Source organism: Anomalospiza imberbis, chromosome 22 (assembly GCF_031753505.1).
Source record: "Anomalospiza imberbis isolate Cuckoo-Finch-1a 21T00152 chromosome 22, ASM3175350v1, whole genome shotgun sequence".
Classification (NCBI taxonomy): domain Eukaryota; kingdom Metazoa; phylum Chordata; class Aves; order Passeriformes; family Viduidae; genus Anomalospiza; species Anomalospiza imberbis.
The window spans coordinates 7,120,627-7,138,176 of record NC_089702.1 but is presented as its reverse complement, the minus strand read 5'-3'; the positions used below and the strand labels follow the sequence as shown (position 1 = coordinate 7,138,176).

At 57.7% G+C, this 17,550-nt stretch overlaps 2 protein-coding genes across 6 annotated transcripts in view; one reads left to right on the top strand and one right to left on the bottom strand.

The window, feature by feature from the left end:
* The window catches only part of HDAC7 (histone deacetylase 7), a 68,297-nt gene extending 51,846 nt beyond the window's left edge, over nt 1-16,451 (top strand). For 4 of the 5 annotated variants that reach the window (XM_068212714.1, XM_068212715.1, XM_068212717.1 and 1 more), the window contains exons 7-25: nt 420-529; nt 836-952; nt 1,677-1,875; nt 3,971-4,158; nt 5,301-5,510; nt 6,800-7,010; nt 7,693-7,826; nt 8,756-8,876; nt 9,015-9,064; nt 10,550-10,657; nt 11,231-11,286; nt 11,435-11,522; nt 11,732-11,851; nt 12,612-12,709; nt 12,928-13,046; nt 13,574-13,707; nt 14,653-14,737; nt 15,184-15,322; nt 15,975-16,451. In XM_068212714.1, coding sequence (XP_068068815.1) covers nt 420-529; nt 836-952; nt 1,677-1,875; nt 3,971-4,158; nt 5,301-5,510; nt 6,800-7,010; nt 7,693-7,826; nt 8,756-8,876; nt 9,015-9,064; nt 10,550-10,657; nt 11,231-11,286; nt 11,435-11,522; nt 11,732-11,851; nt 12,612-12,709; nt 12,928-13,046; nt 13,574-13,707; nt 14,653-14,737; nt 15,184-15,322; nt 15,975-16,020 — 2,333 coding nt within the window. In that variant the 3' untranslated portion in view covers nt 16,021-16,451. The remainder of the gene's footprint in view (nt 1-419; nt 530-835; nt 953-1,676; nt 1,876-3,970; nt 4,159-5,300; nt 5,511-6,799; nt 7,011-7,692; nt 7,827-8,755; nt 8,877-9,014; nt 9,065-10,549; nt 10,658-11,230; nt 11,287-11,434; nt 11,523-11,731; nt 11,852-12,611; nt 12,710-12,927; nt 13,047-13,573; nt 13,708-14,652; nt 14,738-15,183; nt 15,323-15,974) is intronic. The other variant, XM_068212716.1, reaches the window with a different exon arrangement.
* Nucleotides 1-17,550, bottom strand: part of PDE1B (phosphodiesterase 1B) — a 214,943-nt gene that overhangs the window by 83,101 nt on the left and 114,292 nt on the right. The window lies entirely within an intron of this gene.

The window sequence follows — 17,550 nt, the reverse complement described above, 5'->3', positions numbered from 1 at the left end:
GTGACACGGGGGTTTGGTGTGTCCTCCCCAGGGGCTGGGACAGGTTCTGTGTCACCTCTGCCTGGGGACAGTGACACCAGGGGTTGGTGTGTCCTCCCCAGGGGCTGGGCTGGCGTGGTGTGGGATTGGGAAACTGGGAGGTGTTGGTGTGGGATGAGAGGTGCTGGTGTGGGATGGGGGAGCTGGGACATGCTGGTGTGAGACTGGGGAGCCTGGAGGTGTTGGTGCAGCTGCTCCTGCTGCTTTTGGGCCCCAGGAGGGACCTGCATGGCTGGAAATGCCCCAGGTCCGGCGTGGAGCATTCCCACCATCGAGCGCTGCCTTCCGAGGGGGATTCGGCCCCAGAAGGGTGGGGGGCAGTGGTTGGAGGGGCTGGTGGGGGGTGGCTGTGCCCTCACCCCCTGCCCATCCCCTCCCAGACTCGTCCCCCAGCAGCAGCAGCACCCCCGTGTCGGGCTGCAGCTCTCCCAACGACAGCCTGCCCGCCGAGCACGCGGCGCTGCCCGCCGCCCCGGGCGTGGCCCACGAGGTGAGCCCCACTGGCTTTGGGGACCCCCTCTGGGTTCCGGAGGAGGGCACGACCCCAGCCCTGAACCCCCTGCCTGGAGCTGCCTCTCCCTGCATGCTGGGGTGCCCTGGAGTGCCCTGGGATGCCCTGCTCCGGGATACTCCTCCCAGCCCAGCACTTCTCCCACACCCCCCTCCTCCTCCAGGGTGCATGTCCCCCCTCCCAGCGCTGTCCTGTGCGATGGGGGGTGTCCCCAGGGCTGTCCCCACGGCCCTGGCCCTGGTCCCTGGCTGGGAGCAGGGCTCTGATGGCTCCTGTTTGCTGCAGACGCCCCTGGCCCAGCGGCTGATGATGCAGGAGAGCTCCCTGGCCCAGTTTGCCCTGCAGAGCGCGGCCTCGCTGCCGGCCATCACCCTGGGCCTGCCGGCCACCACCGGCACCAGGGTAGGTGGCCCGGGTTGTACCCCCGGCACTGGGTCCCTGTGGGGTTTCCCCTGGGGTTTGGGGTTCCCGGTGCTGCCCATGGGCACGCTGGGGACAATCCTGTGCCCTCCTGGTGCTGTGTCCCTGTGACTGACCCTGTCCCTGTCCTGTCCCTGCCCCATCCCTGTCCCTGACCCTGTTCCTGACCGTGTCCCTGACCATGTCCCCATTCCTGTCCCTGTCCCCGTCCCCATCCCCATCCCTGTCCCCATCTCTGTCCCTGTCTGTCCCTGTCCCCATCCCCATCCCTGTCCATGTCTTTCCCTGTCCCCATCCCTGTCCCCATGCCTGTCCCCATCCCTGTCCCTGTCCCTGTCTCCATCCCCATCCCTGTCCCCATCCCTGTCTCCATCCCTGTCTCCATCCCTGTCTCCATCCCTGTCCCCATCCCTGTCCCCGCCCCCATCCCTGTCCCTGTCTATCCCCATCCCTGTCCCCATCCCTGTCCCTGTCTATCCCCATCCCTGTCTCCATCCCTGTCTCCATCCCTGTCCCCATCCCTGTCCCTGTCTATCCCCATCCCTGTCCCCATCCCCATCCCTGTCTCCATCCCTGTCTCCATCCCTGTCCCCATCCCTGTCCCTGTCTATCCCCATCCCTGTCTCCATCCCTGTCTCCATCCCTGTCCCCATCCCTGTCCCTGTCTATCCCCGTCCCTGTCCCCGTCCCTGTCCCGTCCCCGCAGGGCGATGCTGAGCGCCGGGCGCTGCCCAGCCTGGCTCACCGGGTGCCGGTGCTCAACGGGCCGGTGCTGCCGGGCACGCACTCGCCCGTCTTCATCCCGGCCAGCCTGGAGCAGCACGAGGCCGGCAGCCCCCTGTCCCCTCGGCTGCAGCCCGTCATCATCCTCGAGCCCTCGGTCACCCACGCTCCGCTGGTGGCGGGTGAGTGTCCGCCCGGGGGACGTGGGGACGGTGACAGTGACCATGACCGTGACCGTGACAGCCAGGCTGGGGGACATGGGGACAGTGACCGTGACAGTGACAGCCAGGCTGGGGGACATGGGGACAGTGACCGTGACAGTGACAGTGACAGTGACAATGACAGCCAGGCTGGGGGACATGGGGACAGTGACCGTGACCGTGACAGTGACAGCCATGCTGGGGGACATGGGGACAGTGACAGTGACAGTGACAGCCAGGCTGGGGCACAGCTGTGGGGACAGTGACCGTGACAGTGACAGTGACAGTGACAGCGACAGCCAGGCTGGGGGACAGCTGTGGGGACAGTGACAGTGACCGTGACAGTGACAGCCAGGCTGGGGGACATGGGGACAGTGACAGTGACAGTGACAGCCAGGCTGGGGGACATGAGGACAGTGACAGTGACAGTGACAGCCAGGCTGGGGGACATGGGGACAGTGACAGTGACTGTGACAGCCAGGCTGGGGGACATGAGGACAGTGACAGTGACAGTGACAGCCAGGCTGGGGCACAGCTGTGGGGACAGTGACCGTGACAGTGACAGTGACCATGACAGTGACAGTGACAGCGACAGCCAGGCTGGGGGACATGGGGACAGTGACAGTGACTGACAGTGACAGTGACCGTGACAGTGACAGTGACAGTGATCGTGACAGCCAGGCTGGGGCACAGATGTGGGGACAGTTTTTATGTTTTATAGTTATTATTATATATTTTAATATTATTAATAAATTTCACATCATCGTATTCTAACATAAAATATAGTATAATATAAAGAAATAGCATGTATTCATATTATTAATAAATATATGAATAATAGTGATATTGATATTAATAATATAAATCGACATATTGTTAATATAAATATTAATGTTTTTATTACTAATATATTTAATTATATTATTAGTAGTATTAATATTTAACAATATATTACATTGTATCATTACAATAAACATTAATAATCTATTGGCATGTATTATTAATGTTAATATTTACATTATTAATCTTTCTATTAATGAATATAAATATTAATATGCTATGTTAATATTATAATTCAATGTCTTATTATTGATAATAATATTCTATTAGGAATATGTCTATTAATAATATACTCAAATTTATTGTTTTTCATATTTAGATTAATATTTGTTTTAAAAATATGTGTATTTAAAAATGTAGTTATATTGAAAAATATATATTTATTTTTAAATAGATATTTAAATATGTATATATTTAAAATATTTTTTAATTTTTAAAATAGTGTTTAATAATATTAATGTTTATATCGATTACATAATTAAATATAGTATTATTAAAATTTATATTGTTTATGTGGGTTTTTTAATTTTTGAACACTATTTAAAAGAGCGTTTAATAATATTAATGTTTATATCGATTACATAATTAAATATATTATTATTAAAATTTATATTGTTTATGTGGGTTTTTTTAATTTTTGAACACTATTTAAAATAGTGTTTAATAATATTAATGTTTATATCGATTACATAATTAAATATATTATTATTAAAATTTATATTGTTTATGTGGGTTTTTTTAATTTTTGAACACTATTTAAAAGAGTGTTTAATAATATTAATGTTTATATCGATTACATAATTAAATATATTATTATTAAAATTTATATTGTTTATGTGGGTTTTTTTAATTTTTGAACACTATTTAAAAGAGTGTTTAATAATATTAATGTTTATATCGATTACATAATTAAATATATTATTATTAAAATTTATATTGTTTATGTGGGTTTTTTTAATTTTTGAACACTATTTAAAATAGTGTTTAATAATATTAATGTTTATATCGATTACATAATTAAATATATTATTATTAAAATTTATATTGTTTATGTGGGTTTTTTTAATTTTTAAACACTATTTTAAAAATTTAAAAATATTTTAAATATATACATATTTAAATATATATTTAAAAATAAACATATATTTTTCAATATAACTGCATTTTTAAATACATATATTCTTAAAACAAATATTCCCCGTCTTTCTCTTTCATAACCTTCCTGCCACCCTTGCAGTGCCAGGCCTGGGGACCGTCCCCTTGTCCCTGGTGCCCGCGGAGCGCCTGGCGCTGCCGGGCCACCACAAGCCGCTGGGCCGGACCCGCTCGGAGCCGCTGCCGCCGAGCCCCAGGGCCGTGCAGCAGCACCTGCTCTTCCAGCAGCACCCCGCGCACTTCCTCCGGCAGCCGCCGCACCTGGGCAAGGTGAGGGCCCGCCCGGCAGGAAAAGAAATGTTCTGGGTCTGTGCTGGAATCTGAGTGCAAAATCCTGCGTAAAGCGGTGAGGGAGGAGGGGAACAGGGACTAGCTCCTGCCTTTAAACTTGGGTTTGGTTTTTTATAGAGAATAGATAACTGAGAATAGATAATAGATAATAGATAACAGAGAATAGAGAACATATAACATATTTTATAGAATATATATGAAATATAAAATATATACTATATGCACTACAAAATATATAATGTAATACATAACATATAATACATAGTATATAATACATAATATATATTATATGTTATATATTATATTATATATTATATATTATATATTATATATTATATATTATATATTATATATTATATATTATATATTATATATTATATATTATATGTTTATGTTATATGTTATATGTTAATGTTATATGTTATGTATTATATATTACACATATATAATTTATTATATATAATATATAGTATATCATACCATATATATAATATATAATATATAATATATAATATATAATATATATGTAATGTATAATAAAATACATAGTGTATAATACCTAATATATAATATATATTATATAATACATTATATATTGCATATTATATACTGTATATTATATATCATATATCATATATTATATATTATATATTATAATTATATATTATAAATTATATAATATATATTATATATTATATATTATAATTACATATTACATATTACCTATTACATATTATTACATATTATATATTAATAATTATATATAATATGTAATACATAATATGTAATACATAATATGTAATATGTAATGTATAATATACTTGTTTTTAGTTTCATTTTCCTCTCAACAATGTCTTCGTCTATAACATTTCTAAGTCAGTGGTTTTTATCTCCTTATATACAAATATATAAAATATGTATAATTTTATGTATACATATATACATATATACATATATATACACGCATGCATATATATATATATATATATATATATATATATATATACACAAATAGAAGTTTACGTACAAATATATATTCCGTGAGCCTTTTGTTAGGCTTGAAGAACTTTCTAGAAACCTGTTTTTCACCCCCCATCGCTCACTGTCCCCCCCGGCCGCAGCGCATGGCCAAGTCCAGCGAGAAGCCCCGGCTGCGGCAGATCCCGTCCTCGGAGGACATGGAGGCCGAGGGGAGCCTCCCGGAGGCCGCGGCCGAGGCTGGGGACCCCAGCCGGGCACGGCTGGAGCCCCCCCGGCCCGGCAGCAGCGCGAAGGAGCCCGAGAGGACGCAGAAGATGGGGCAGCCCCAGGAGGAGCTGGTGCTGCAGCAGGTGCAGGAGGGAGGGGAGCCCTGGGGAGGGGTGGGGACACGGCACCGGGCTGTGCCTTGCCTGGGGACAGGGGCAGAGCTGCGGCCACCGCTGCTGTCGGCACAACGGGGTGTTGTCCCCGAATTGCCGGGCTTTGTCCCCGAATTGCTGGAACTTTGTGCTCGCGTTGCTGGGCACCGTCCCCGAATTGCTGGGCTTTGTCCCCAGATTGCCGGGGCTTTGTCCCCAGATTGCCGGGGCTTTGTCCCCAGATTGCCGGGGCTTTGTCCCCGAATTGCCGGGGCTTTGTCCCCGAATCGCCGGGGCTTTGTCCCCGGATTGTCGGGGCTTTGTCCCCGGATTGCCGGGGCTTTGTCCCCGAATTGCTGGGCTTTGTCCCCAGATTGCCGGGGCTTTGTCCCCGAATTGCCGGGGCTTTGTCCCCGAATCGCCGGGGCTTTGTCCCCGGATTGCCGGGGCTTTGTCCCCGAATCGTCGGGGCTTTGTCCCCGAATCGCCGGGGCTTTGTCCCCGGATTGCCGGGGCTTTGTCCCCAGATTGCCGGCTGTGTCCCATCGCTGCTGTCACTGCGGGGCTGAACCGGCAGGGAGCAGCAGATGCTGGGACAGTCCTGTCCTGCCTTGTCCTGCTTTGTCCTACTTGTCCTGTCCCATCCTGTCCTGTCCTGCCTTGTCCTGTCCCATCCTGTCCTGTCCTGCTTTGTCCTACTTGTTCTGTCCTGCCTGTCCTGTCCCATCCTAGGCCATTTTGCCTTGTCCTGCCTGTCCTGCCTTGTCTTGTCCTGTCCTGTCCCATCCTGTCCTGCTGGTCCCGTCCTGTCCCATCCTGTCCTGTCCTGCCTTGTCTCAACCTGTCCCATCCTGTCCTGTCCTGTCCTGTCCCATCCTGTCCTGCTGGTCCCGTCCTGTCCCATCCTGTCCTGTCCTGCCTTGTCTCAACCTGTCCCATCCTGTCCTGTCCTGCTGGTCCCGTCCTGTCCCATCCTGTCCTGTCCTGCCTTGTCTCAACCTGTCCCATCCTGTCCTGTCCCATCCTGTCCTGCTGGTCCCGTCCTGTCCCATCCTGTCCTGTCCTGCCTTGTCTCAACCTGTCCCATCCTGTCCTGTCCCATCCTCTCCTGCTGGTCCCGTCCTGTCCTGTCCTGCCTTGTCCCATTCTCTCCTGTCCTGTCCCAGCTCCGAGCCTGGAGCAGCCGCTGGGTCCAGCCCTGTCCAGGCCGAGCAGGGCTGTCCCCTGTCCCCTATGCTGGGGACACTGGCCTGTCCCCTGAGGGTGTCCTGTGTCCCCAGGCTTTCCTGTGGGATTCCTTCCAGCGGGTGCAGCAGCAGCTCCTCAAGCGCCAGCCCTTGGCCGACCCCCCCGTGCTCCCCCCCGGCCACCGGCCCCTGTCCAGGGCCCAGTCGTCCCCGGCCACGGCCACCGTGTCCCTCCCTGCCCAGGACACCAAGGCGCTGGCCCTGCCCGTGCAGGAGCAGCCGCCCAAGCCACACTTCACCACAGGTATGGCCACACCTGCGGGGCTGTCACCGCTGGGCGGGGACAGGAGGGGACCTGGAGATGTCCCGGGGTGGCTCCACATCGATCCTGGTCATTCCTGGATTTAGGAGCGCCAGGAGAGAGCCGGGGGGGAGGGGAGCCCTTCTCCTTATCTCGGGGGGCTTTTCCAGGCAGGCTTGCCCACCTGGCCGCTGGCTGCATTCCTGGAGTTTGGGGCAGAATCTCCCAGGTTTGAGGACAGACACTCACATGGTTTGAGGCAGAATGTCCCAGGTTTGGGGACAGAATCTCACATGGTTTGAGGCAGGATGTCCCAGGTTTGGGGACAGAATCTCACATGGTTTGAGGCAGAATGTCCCAGGTTTGGGGGCAAAATCTCTCAGGTTTGAGGCAGAATGTCCCAGGTTTGGGGACAGAATCTCACGTGGTTTGGGGCAGAATGTCCCAGGTTTGGGGGCAAAATCTCTCAGGTTTGAGGCAGAATGTCCCAGGTTTGGGGACAGAATCTCACGTGGTTTGGGGCAGAATGTCCCAGGTTTGGGGACAAAATCTCTCAGGTTTGAGGGCAGAATCTCCCAGGTTTGGGGACAGAATCTTTCATGGTTTGGGGGAGATTTTGGTCAATATTTGGGGTCCGGAGCCCCTGCAGAGGGGCTGAGGGTGCAGCTCTGGCTTTGCCTGGCAGGGCTGGTTTACGACTCGGTGATGCTGAAGCACCAATGCTCCTGCGGGGACAACAGCAACCACCCCGAGCACGCCGGGAGGATCCAGAGCATCTGGTCCCGGCTGCAGGAGCGGGGCCTGCGCAGCCGCTGCGAGGTGAGTGGGGAGGGGCTGGGCCCGCCTCCGTCCCTCCTGAACCCATCCCATCCCTCCTGATCCCATCCCACCCCTCCTGATCCCATCCCATTCCTCCTCATCCCATTCCATCCCATTCAACCCCTCCTGATTCCCATTCCACCCCTCCCGATCCCATCCAATTTCACCCCTCCCGATCCCATTCCACCCCTCCTGATCCCACCTCTATCCCTCCCGATCCCATTCTGTCCCTCCCGATCCCATTCCACCCCTCCTGATCCCACCTCTATCCCTCCCGATCCCATTCTGTCCCTCCCGATCCCATTCCACCTCTCCTGATCCCATCCCATTCCACCTCTCCCGATCCCATCCCAATTCACCCTTCCCGATCCCATTCCACCCCTCCTGATCCCATCCCATTTCACCCCTCCCGATCCCATTCCACCCCTCCTGATCCCACCTCTATCCCTCCCGATCCCATTCCACCCCTCCCGATCCCATCCCATTTCACCCTTCCTGATCCCATCCCACCCTTCCTGATCCCACCTCCTTCCCTCCCGATCCCATTCCACCACTCCCGATTCCATCCCATCCCATCCCATTCCTCCCGATCCCATTTTGTCCCTCCCGATCCCATTCTGTCCCTCCCGATCCCACCCCGCCGCTCCTCCCCCTGTCTATCGCCGTTTCCTTGGTTCGTTCCCTGCTCCGGGCTCTGCCGGACGCTGGGCCCAGGGAGGGGCTGATCCCCCCCAACCCTGCGAGTTTTACCAGGCCCAGCCTAACAAAACCCAGCTCTGAGTCCCTGACTGCAACTTGGGGGTGCTCAAGTTGCCAACCCCGCGGGTCCTGCCCCCGGCCACGAGCCGTGGCTGCAGGAAGGGGACATCAGGATCGGGGGGGATCCCCCGCGTGTCCCCCCCACCCCGGTCACAGCCGTGTCCCCCCAGTGCCTGCGGGGCCGCAAGGCCACCCTGGAGGAGCTGCAGTGCGTCCACAGCGAGCGCCACGTGCTGCTCTATGGCACCAACCCCCTCAACCGCCTCAAACTGGACAACGGCAAGCTGGCAGGTGGGTGCCCGCCCTGCCACCCATCCCCTGGCCCGGGGGATGGCTCCCAGCAGCTCCCCTGGGTGCTGGGCACAGCCCGGCCCCAGCCCGGCGCTGCTTGCCCAGCCCTGAGGTGCCCGCTGGCCCCTCTCTCCACAGGGATCCTGTCGCAGAGGACGTTCGTGATGCTGCCCTGCGGAGGGGTGGGGGTGAGTGTTCCATCCGTGCTCTGGGTTTTGGGGTCACTGCTCCATCCCAGATCTGGGTTTTAGGGTCACTGCTCCATCCGTGCTCCGGGTTTTGGGGTCACTGCTCCATCCCAGATCCAGGTTTTGTGGTGTGGGGTCACTGCTCCATCCCTGCTCTGGGTTTTGGGGTCACTGCTCCATCCCAGATCTGGGTTTTAGGGTCACTGCTCCATCCGTGCTCCGGGTTTTGGGGTCACTGCTCCATCCCAGATCCAGGTTTTGTGGTGTGGGGTCACTGCTCCATCCCTGCTCTGGGTTTTGGGGTCACTGCTCCATCCCAGATCTGGGTTTTGTGGTGTGGGGTCACTGCTCCATCCCTGATCTGGGTTTTGGGGTCACTGCTCCATCCCTGATCTGGGTTTTGGGGTCACTGCTCCATCCCAGATCTGGGTTTTGGGGTCACTGCTCCATCCCAGATCTAGATTTTGGGGTCACTGCTCCATCCCAGATCTGGATTTTGTGATGTGGGGTCACTGCTCCATCCTTGCTCTGAGTTTTGGGGTCACTGCTCCATCCCTGCTCTGGGTTTTGGGGTCACTGCTCCATCCCTGCTCTGCCCTTTGGCCGGGGCTGTTCCTTTTTGGCCCCTCGTGGGTCTCGGGGCAGCTCCCGAAGCCTCTGGGCTGCCTGGGTGGGGGTGTTTGATGGAGGTGTTGGATCAGAGCAGCTCAGGGTCCTTGGGGAGGTCAGAGCATCCCACTCTGCAAAGGGATCCTCGATCCAGAGCCCCCCGAGGGGCTGGCAGGAGGCTGGCATGACCAGGGGTCCCAGGGCTGTGTCACCCCACGGCTGGGGGTCCCAGGGCTGTGTCACCCCACGGCTGGGGGTCCCAGGGCTGTGTCACCCCACGGCTGGGGGTCCCTGAGTGGCGTCACCCCATTCCTGCTGAGGGAGGGCAGCAGTGACATGGGGACAGCAGCTCAGCCCTTCCAAGGCCTCTCCATTCCCAGCTTTCCCTCCTGGTTTCTCTGCATTCACTGCCTTCTCCTCTCCTCCTGTCCCTGTCCCTGTCCCTGTCCCTGTCCCTGTCCCTGTCCTGTCTCTCTGTCTCTCTTTCAGGAAGGGGCTCCCTCGGTGCCTTTCCTGCTGCCTCTTCTGGTTCTGCTCCTCTCCTTGCCCCCCGTGCTGGGCACCAGCTCTGCTTTCCCTGCTCTGCCTCCTTTCCCTGCTCTGCCCCCCCTGGGCACGGGGAGCTCCCACCTGGCCCCCAGCAGAAGAGATTTTTGAGTTTTCCGCCTCTGACGTGGTGCTGATCAAAGCAAGATGTTTGGTTAAACGCTAAAATAAGATAAATCAGGTAAAGGAGGGGGCTGGGCAGGGAGGAGAATGGGGGGTGGCCCAATGTCACCTTCAGCTGGCACAGGACACCAACCCCCGCTGGGTGAGGCCGTGGCTCCCGTCCCCTGGTGCTGTGTCCCCCCCGTGTGACCGATGTCCCCCTTCCAGGTGGACAGTGACACCATCTGGAACGAGCTGCACTCGTCCAACGCTGCCCGCTGGGCCGCTGGCAGCGTCACCGAGCTGGCCTTCAAGGTGGCCACCAGGGAGCTGAAGGTAGGGGGTGGCCTGTGGGGGTCCCAGGGCTGTGTCACCCCATGGATTGGGGTCCCAGGGTGGTGTCACCCCATTCCTGGGGGTCCCACAGCTGTGTCACCCCATGGATCGGGGTCCTAGGGTGATGTCACCCCATGGCTGGGGGTCCCACAGCTGTGTCACACCATTCCTGGGGGTCCCACAGCTGTGTCACCCCATGGATCGGGGTCCTAGGGTGATGTCACCCCATTCCTGAGGGTCCCACGGCTGTGTCATCCCATGGCTTTGGGTCCCAGGGCTGTGTCACCCCATTCCTGGGGGTCCCAGGGTGGTGTCACCCCATTCCTGGGGGTCCCACGGCTGTGTCATCCCATGGCTTTGGGTCCCAGGGTAGTGTCACCCCATTCCTGGAGGTCCCAGGGTGGTGTCACCCCACAGCTGCGGGTCCCTGAGTGGTGTCACCCCATGGTTTGGGGTCCTAGGGTGGTGTCACTCCATGGCTGGGGGTCCCAGGGCTGTGTGGCACTGGGGACATGGGCTGTGTGTCCCCCTGGGGGTGGCAGCTCTGACCCCTGGCCTCTGCTCTGTTCCCAGAATGGCTTTGCCGTGGTGCGGCCGCCCGGACACCACGCGGATCCTTCCACGGCCATGTAAGGCCCCTCCCTCCCCGAGGCACCTGGGGAGCCCCAAAAGCAGCTCCAGGGCTCAAAACCACCCCCAAATAACCCCCCTGGGAGCCACCCCTGCCCAGGGCGAGCTCGGGAAGGGCCTGGAGGTGACTCCCACCCCTCTTCCCAGGGGGTTCTGCTTCTTTAACTCGGTGGCCATCGCTGCCAGGCAGCTGCAGCAGAAGGGGAAACTCAGCAAGATCCTCATTGTGGACTGGGTGAGTCCCCCCCCGTCCCCAGGACGTCCCCAGGGGCAGTTCTTGCTCCAGCCCCTCGTGGGAACGCGGCTGGAACCCCCCCAGTGCGCTCAGGACTGGGGAGCAGGAGCAGATCCTGGGCTGGGGGGCCCAGACCCGCCTGGTTTGGGCTCCCTGAGGTTCTGGGGCCGCCCAGCAGCTGCCAAAATCCTCTCTGGATGTCCCTGCAGGACGTTCACCACGGCAACGGGACCCAGCAGATTTTCTACAGGGACCCCGAGGTTCTCTACATCTCCCTGCACCGCCACGACGACGGCAACTTCTTCCCGGGCAGTGGCGCCGCCGACGAGGTGGGAGGGGACAAAGGGGACAGCAGGACACAGCAGGACACGGGGCTGAGCAGGGACAGTGCCCTGGGGGCTCCTTTCCCACCCCTGGGTCACCCAGCACAGGGATGGAGATTGATGGAAAGGCAGGAGAAGCCCGCTGCTCCCTACCCCGCTGTGGCACTGGGCAGGGGGGCCAGGACCCCCAAACTGCGCCCCGAGGCACAGGAGAGGGGGCTGGGACCCCCAAACACCTTCCCATGGCATAGGACAGGGGGCTGGGACCCCCAAACTGCTTCCCATGGCACAGAACGGGGGGCCGGGACCCCCAAACATCCTCCCATGGCACAGGACAGGGGGTTGGGACCCCCAAAGACCTTTCTGTGGCACAGAACAGGGGGCTGGGACCCCCAAACACCTTCCCATGGCATAGGACAGGGGGCTGGGACCCCCAAACTGCTTCCCATGGCACAGAAAAGGGGGCTGGGACCCCCAAACTGCTTCCCATGGCACAGAACAGGGGGCTGGGACCCCCAAACTGCTTCCCATGGCACAGAACAGGGGGCTGGGACCCCCAAACATCCTCCCATGGCACAGAACAGGGGGCTGGGACCCCCAAACTGCTTCCCATGGCACAGAACAGGGGGCTGGGACCCCCAAACTGCTTCCCATGGCACAGAAAAGGGGGCTGGGACCCCCAAACATCCTCCCATGGCACAGAACAGGGGGCTGGGACCCCCACCTGGCTCCCCCAGAGCCTCACCCTGTCCTTGCTCCCTCACAGGTGGGCGCTGGCCCCGGCGAGGGCTTCAATGTCAACGTGGCCTGGGCTGGAGGGCTCGACCCCCCCATGGGGGACCCCGAGTACCTGGCTGCCTTCAGGTACTGCCCCCATGCCCGTGTGCCACGCTCTGGGTGGGGTTGATCCCGATCTTCATCCCCCTTTTTCCCCATCCCCCTTTTTCCCCCATATAAGGCTGACCCCACTCCCCATCCCCCTTTTCCCGTGTGGGGCTGACCCCGTTCCTCATCCCCTTCTCCCACTCCCCGAGCCCCTTTCCCCCCATATGGGGCTGACCCCACTCCCCCCCATCCCCCAGGACCGTGGTGATGCCCATCGCCCACGAGTTCTGCCCCGACGTGGTGCTGGTGTCGGCCGGCTTCGACGCAGCCGAGGGCCACCCGCCCCCCCTGGGGGGCTACAAAGTCTCTGCCAAGTGTAAGGAGGTGGCTTGGGGTGGCGGGTCCCCCCTTGGGGTGGGGTGTCCCTCTTTGGGGTGGGGTGTCCCCCCTCTGCATGGGATGTCCCCTCTTGGGGTGGGGTGTCCCTCTTTGGGGTGGGGTGTCCCCCTTTGGGGTGGGATGTCCCCCTTTGGGGGGGGGGGTGTCCCCTCTTGGGGTGGAGTGTCCCTCTTTGGGGTGGGATGTCCCTCTCTAGGGTGGGGTGTCCCCCCTCTGCATGGGATGTCCCCTCTTTGGGGTGGGGTGTCCCCCTTTGGGGTGGGATGTCCCCCTTTGGGGTGGGGTGTCCCCTCTTGGGGTGGCGTGTCTCCCCTTGGGGTGGGGTGTCCCTCTTTGGGGTGGGGTGTCCCCCCTCGGGGTGGGTTGTCCCCTCTTGATTTGGGATGTCCCCCTCCCACCCAGGCTGGGACCCCCAGGAAGGGGCGGCCACTCCTGGGGGAGCCACAGGAGATTTTGGGGTTGGCTTTGGCCAGGGGGAGGTGACGTTCCCGGGGTGTCCCCCAGGTTTTGGCTACATGACCAAGCAGCTGATGAGCCTGGCGGGGGGGGCCGTGGTGCTGGCGCTGGAGGGGGGGCACGACCTCACGGCCATTTGTGACGCGTCCGAGGCCTGCGTGTCCGCCCTGCTGGGCCACGAGGTGAGACTGGCACTCCCCCTGTGCCACTGCCCCGGCCCGGGCACGGCTGAATGCCACATGTCCCCTGGTGGTGCCACCACCACCCCTGGGCACAGCTGAATGCCACATGTCCCCTGGTGGTGCCACCACCAGCCCTGGGCACAGCTGAATGCCACATGTCCCCTGGTGGTGCCACCACCAGCCCTGGGCACGGCTGAATGCCACATGTCCCCTGGTGGTGCCACCACCACCCCTGGGCACAGCTGAACGCCACATGTCCCCTGGTGGTGCCACCACCACCCCTGGGCACGGCTGAATGCCACATGTCCCCTGGTGGTGCCACCACCACCCCTGGGCACAGCTGAATGCCACATGTCCCCTGGTGGTGCCACCACCACCCCTGGGCACGGCTGAATGCCACATGTCCCCTGGTGGTGCCACCACCACCCCTGGGCACGGCTGAATGCCACATGTCCCCTGGTGGTGCCACCACCACCCCTGGGCACAGCTGAATGCCACATGTCCCCTGGTGGTGCCACCACCAGCCCTGGGCACAGCTGAATGCCACATGTCCCCTGGTGGTGCCACCACCACCCCTGGGCACGGCTGAATGCCACATGTCCCCTGGTGGTGCCACCACCAGCCCTGGGCACGGCTGAATGCCACATGTACCCCGGTGCCTCCGCCACAGAGTGGGCACAGCCCCTTGTGAACCCCCCGTGCCCTCCAGTGCCACCAATCCAGCCCAGGCACAGCCCCCCATGAGCCCCCCATGTCCCTCAATGCCACCACTCCCCATGCCTCCCTGTGTCCCCTGGTGCCACCAACCCCATGACCCCCATGCCCCCCCTGTGTCCTCCAGTGCTACCAATCCAGCCTGGGCACTGCCCCCCATGCCCCCCCCGTGTCCCCTGGTGCCACCGCCCCCCATGACCTTCCCCCCGTGTCCCCTTGTGTCCCCTCCAGCCGGAGCCGCTCCCCGAGGACAGCCTGAGGCAGAAGCCCAACGCCAACGCCGTGCGCTCGCTGGAGGCCGTGATCCAGGTCCAGAGTGAGTGCAAACCTGGGCCACCCCTAACCTGGGCTATCCCTGTCCCGAGATATCCCGGTCCTGGGTTATCCCTGTCCTGGATTATCCCTGTCCTGGGTTATCCTTGTCTTGGGTTATCCCTGTCCCGAGATAGCCCTGTCCTGGGTTATCCCTGTCCCGAGATAGCCCTGTCCTGGGTTATCCCTGTCCCGAGATATCCCGGTCCTGGGCTATCCCTGTCCTGGATTATCCCTGTCCTGGGTTATCCTTAACCTGGGTTATCCCTGTCCTGAGATAGCCCTGTCCTGGGTTATCCCTGTCCCGAAATATCCCTGTCCTGGGCTGTCCCTGTCCTGGGCTGTCCCTGTCCTGGGCTATCACTGTCCTGGGCTATCCCTGTCCCAGGCCACCCTGTCCCGGGCCACCCCCTGTGGCGGTGTCCCCAGCCGCGCTGTCCCCTCCCGCAGGTAAATACTGGGTGGCCGTGCAGCGCTTCGCCTCCAAGCTGGGCTGCTCCTTCCTCGAGGCCCAGCACCACGAGGCCGACGAGGTGGAGACGGTCACGGCCCTGGCGTCCCTCTCGGTGGCCGTGATGGTGGAGAAGAGGTGACATTCCCGGGATTCCCCTGTGCCAGGGGGGTGGCAGCAGGGCAGGGCAGTGTCCCCCACCCTGCATGAGGCTCTGGGCTCCTGGGAACCCCGTGCTGGGCTCTTCCCAAATGGAAACCCAACCAATTCCTCCTGGGAACCCCCATGGTGGGCTCTTCTTGAGTGAATCCCAACCAAATCCTCCTGGGAACCCCCATGGTGGGCTCTTCTTGAGTGAAACCCAACCAAACCCTCCTGGGAACCCTCATGGTGGGCTCTTCTTGAGTGAATCCCAACCAAATCCTCCTGGGAACCCTCATGGTGGGCTCTTCTTGAGTGAATCCCAACCAAATCCTCCTGGGAACCCTCATGGTGGGCTCTTCTTGAGTGAATCCCAACCAAACCCTCCCGGGAACCCCGTGCTGGGCTCTTCTTGAGTGAATCCCAGAATCCCAACCAAATCCTCCCGGGAACTCCATGCTGGGCTCTTCCTGAGTGAAACCCAGACCAAACCCCATGCTGGGCTCTTCCCAAATGGAAACCCAACCAAACCCTCCTGCCTGGGGGTGGGGGGTGTCAGCTCTGCCAGCCAGGTCCCCTCCTGTGCCCTCCCTTTTTGGGGTCCCCGCAGGAGCGGGATGTGCCCCTCACGTGTCCGGTTTCCCCGCAGGGCACAGGAGGAGCCGATGGAGCAGGAGGAGCCCATGAACCAGTGACACTTGGGGACGGTCCCTGGGCGTGGCTGGAGCCCCTGAAGATCCCGATCCCCGTTCGTCCCCCTCGCTCCCGAGGCCCTGGGTGGGCCTGGACTCCTGGAAGGGACATTCCCGCATCCAACGGGACGGGACCACAGAGAGCCCCGAGCCTGGACTGTGCCTGCAGCCCCCCTCCCCCCCCAATTTTGGGACCCCTCGAGTGGGGTGAAACCCCCCCAGCCCTGCGGCACTGACCCCCCGATCCCGGGACCCTCCTCAGCGGGAAGGGACGGACGTTGGGATGGACGCTCAGACCACCCTGGGGACGGCTCCCAGAGCCTGGGAGGAGCATCCCGGGGTTTGCTCGGTGGGAGCGGATCTCTGCACCCTCTCCAGAGGTTCCCTGGCTCCCCTCGCCCTGCTGGGGCACGGGGACAGAGCGGCAGTGACGGGGCCGGGAGCTTGGGAGGGCTCCTGGAAGCATCCTGGGAGCATCCCCAGGAAGGTTTGGAGCACCACAGGGAAGGTTTACAGCACCCCAGGGAAGGTTCTTATCTCCCCAAGAAAGGTTTGGGGCATCCCAAGGAAGGTTTGGAGCCCCCCAAGGAAGGTTTGGGGCATCCCAAGGAAGGTTTGGAGCCCCCCAAGGAAGGTTTGGGGCATCCCAAGGAAGGTTTGGAGGCCCCCAAGGAAGGTTTGGAGCATCCCAAGGAAGGTTTGGAACACCTCAAGGAAGATTCGGAACACCCCAAGGAAGATTTGGAGCCCCCCGAGGAAGGTTTGGAGCCTCTGAAGGAAGGTTTGGGGCACCCCAAGGAGCACCCCAAGTTTAGAGCACCTCAAGGAAGGTTTGGAGCCCCCCAAGGAAGATTTGGAGCCCCCTGAGGAAGGTTTGGGGCACCCCCGGCGAGGCCAGAGCGAGGCCGGGGCGCGGGCAGTGCCCGGGGGTCCCTCCTGCCCTCGCTGATTTGCACTATGGACCCTGCCAGCGCTAATGTGAACCCGACTCCTCTTCCTGGGGCAATTTTGGGAACCTTCCGCCTCTTCCCGAGGTGCCTCGAGCCCCTTCCAGCACCCCGAGGCCCTGGGTGGGTGCGGGTCCAGCCCCTGAGCCCCTCCCCAGCCGAGGCTCCCCAGTTCCCACTGGGGATCCCCAAACCCCATCCCGGTCCTGTCCCCGTCCCTGTCCCTGTCCTGGGGTGACAGGGGCACATCCAGAGCCTCCAACCCGAGGGTTCCACCCCAATTTCCCTTTTCCCATTTCCCCAAAAGCCTTCCCTGCACCCCGAGGGTTTTCCCACCAGGACCAGGCTCTGTCCCGGGGCTCTGGGGACAGAGGGGACACAGCCCTGGCTGAGCTGGGGGTGGGGACAGCTCCGGCCGCGGGAGGAGATTTTGTATTAAAAAAAAAAACAAAAAAACAAACAAAAAAACCCCCACAAAACAAAAACAAATTTAAAAAGAAAAAAAGGAATCAAACCCCTTTGTGTGGCCCAGGGTGGGGGTCCCTGGGGGGGATGGAGGGACCTCCCAAGCTCCATCCTGCTGGAC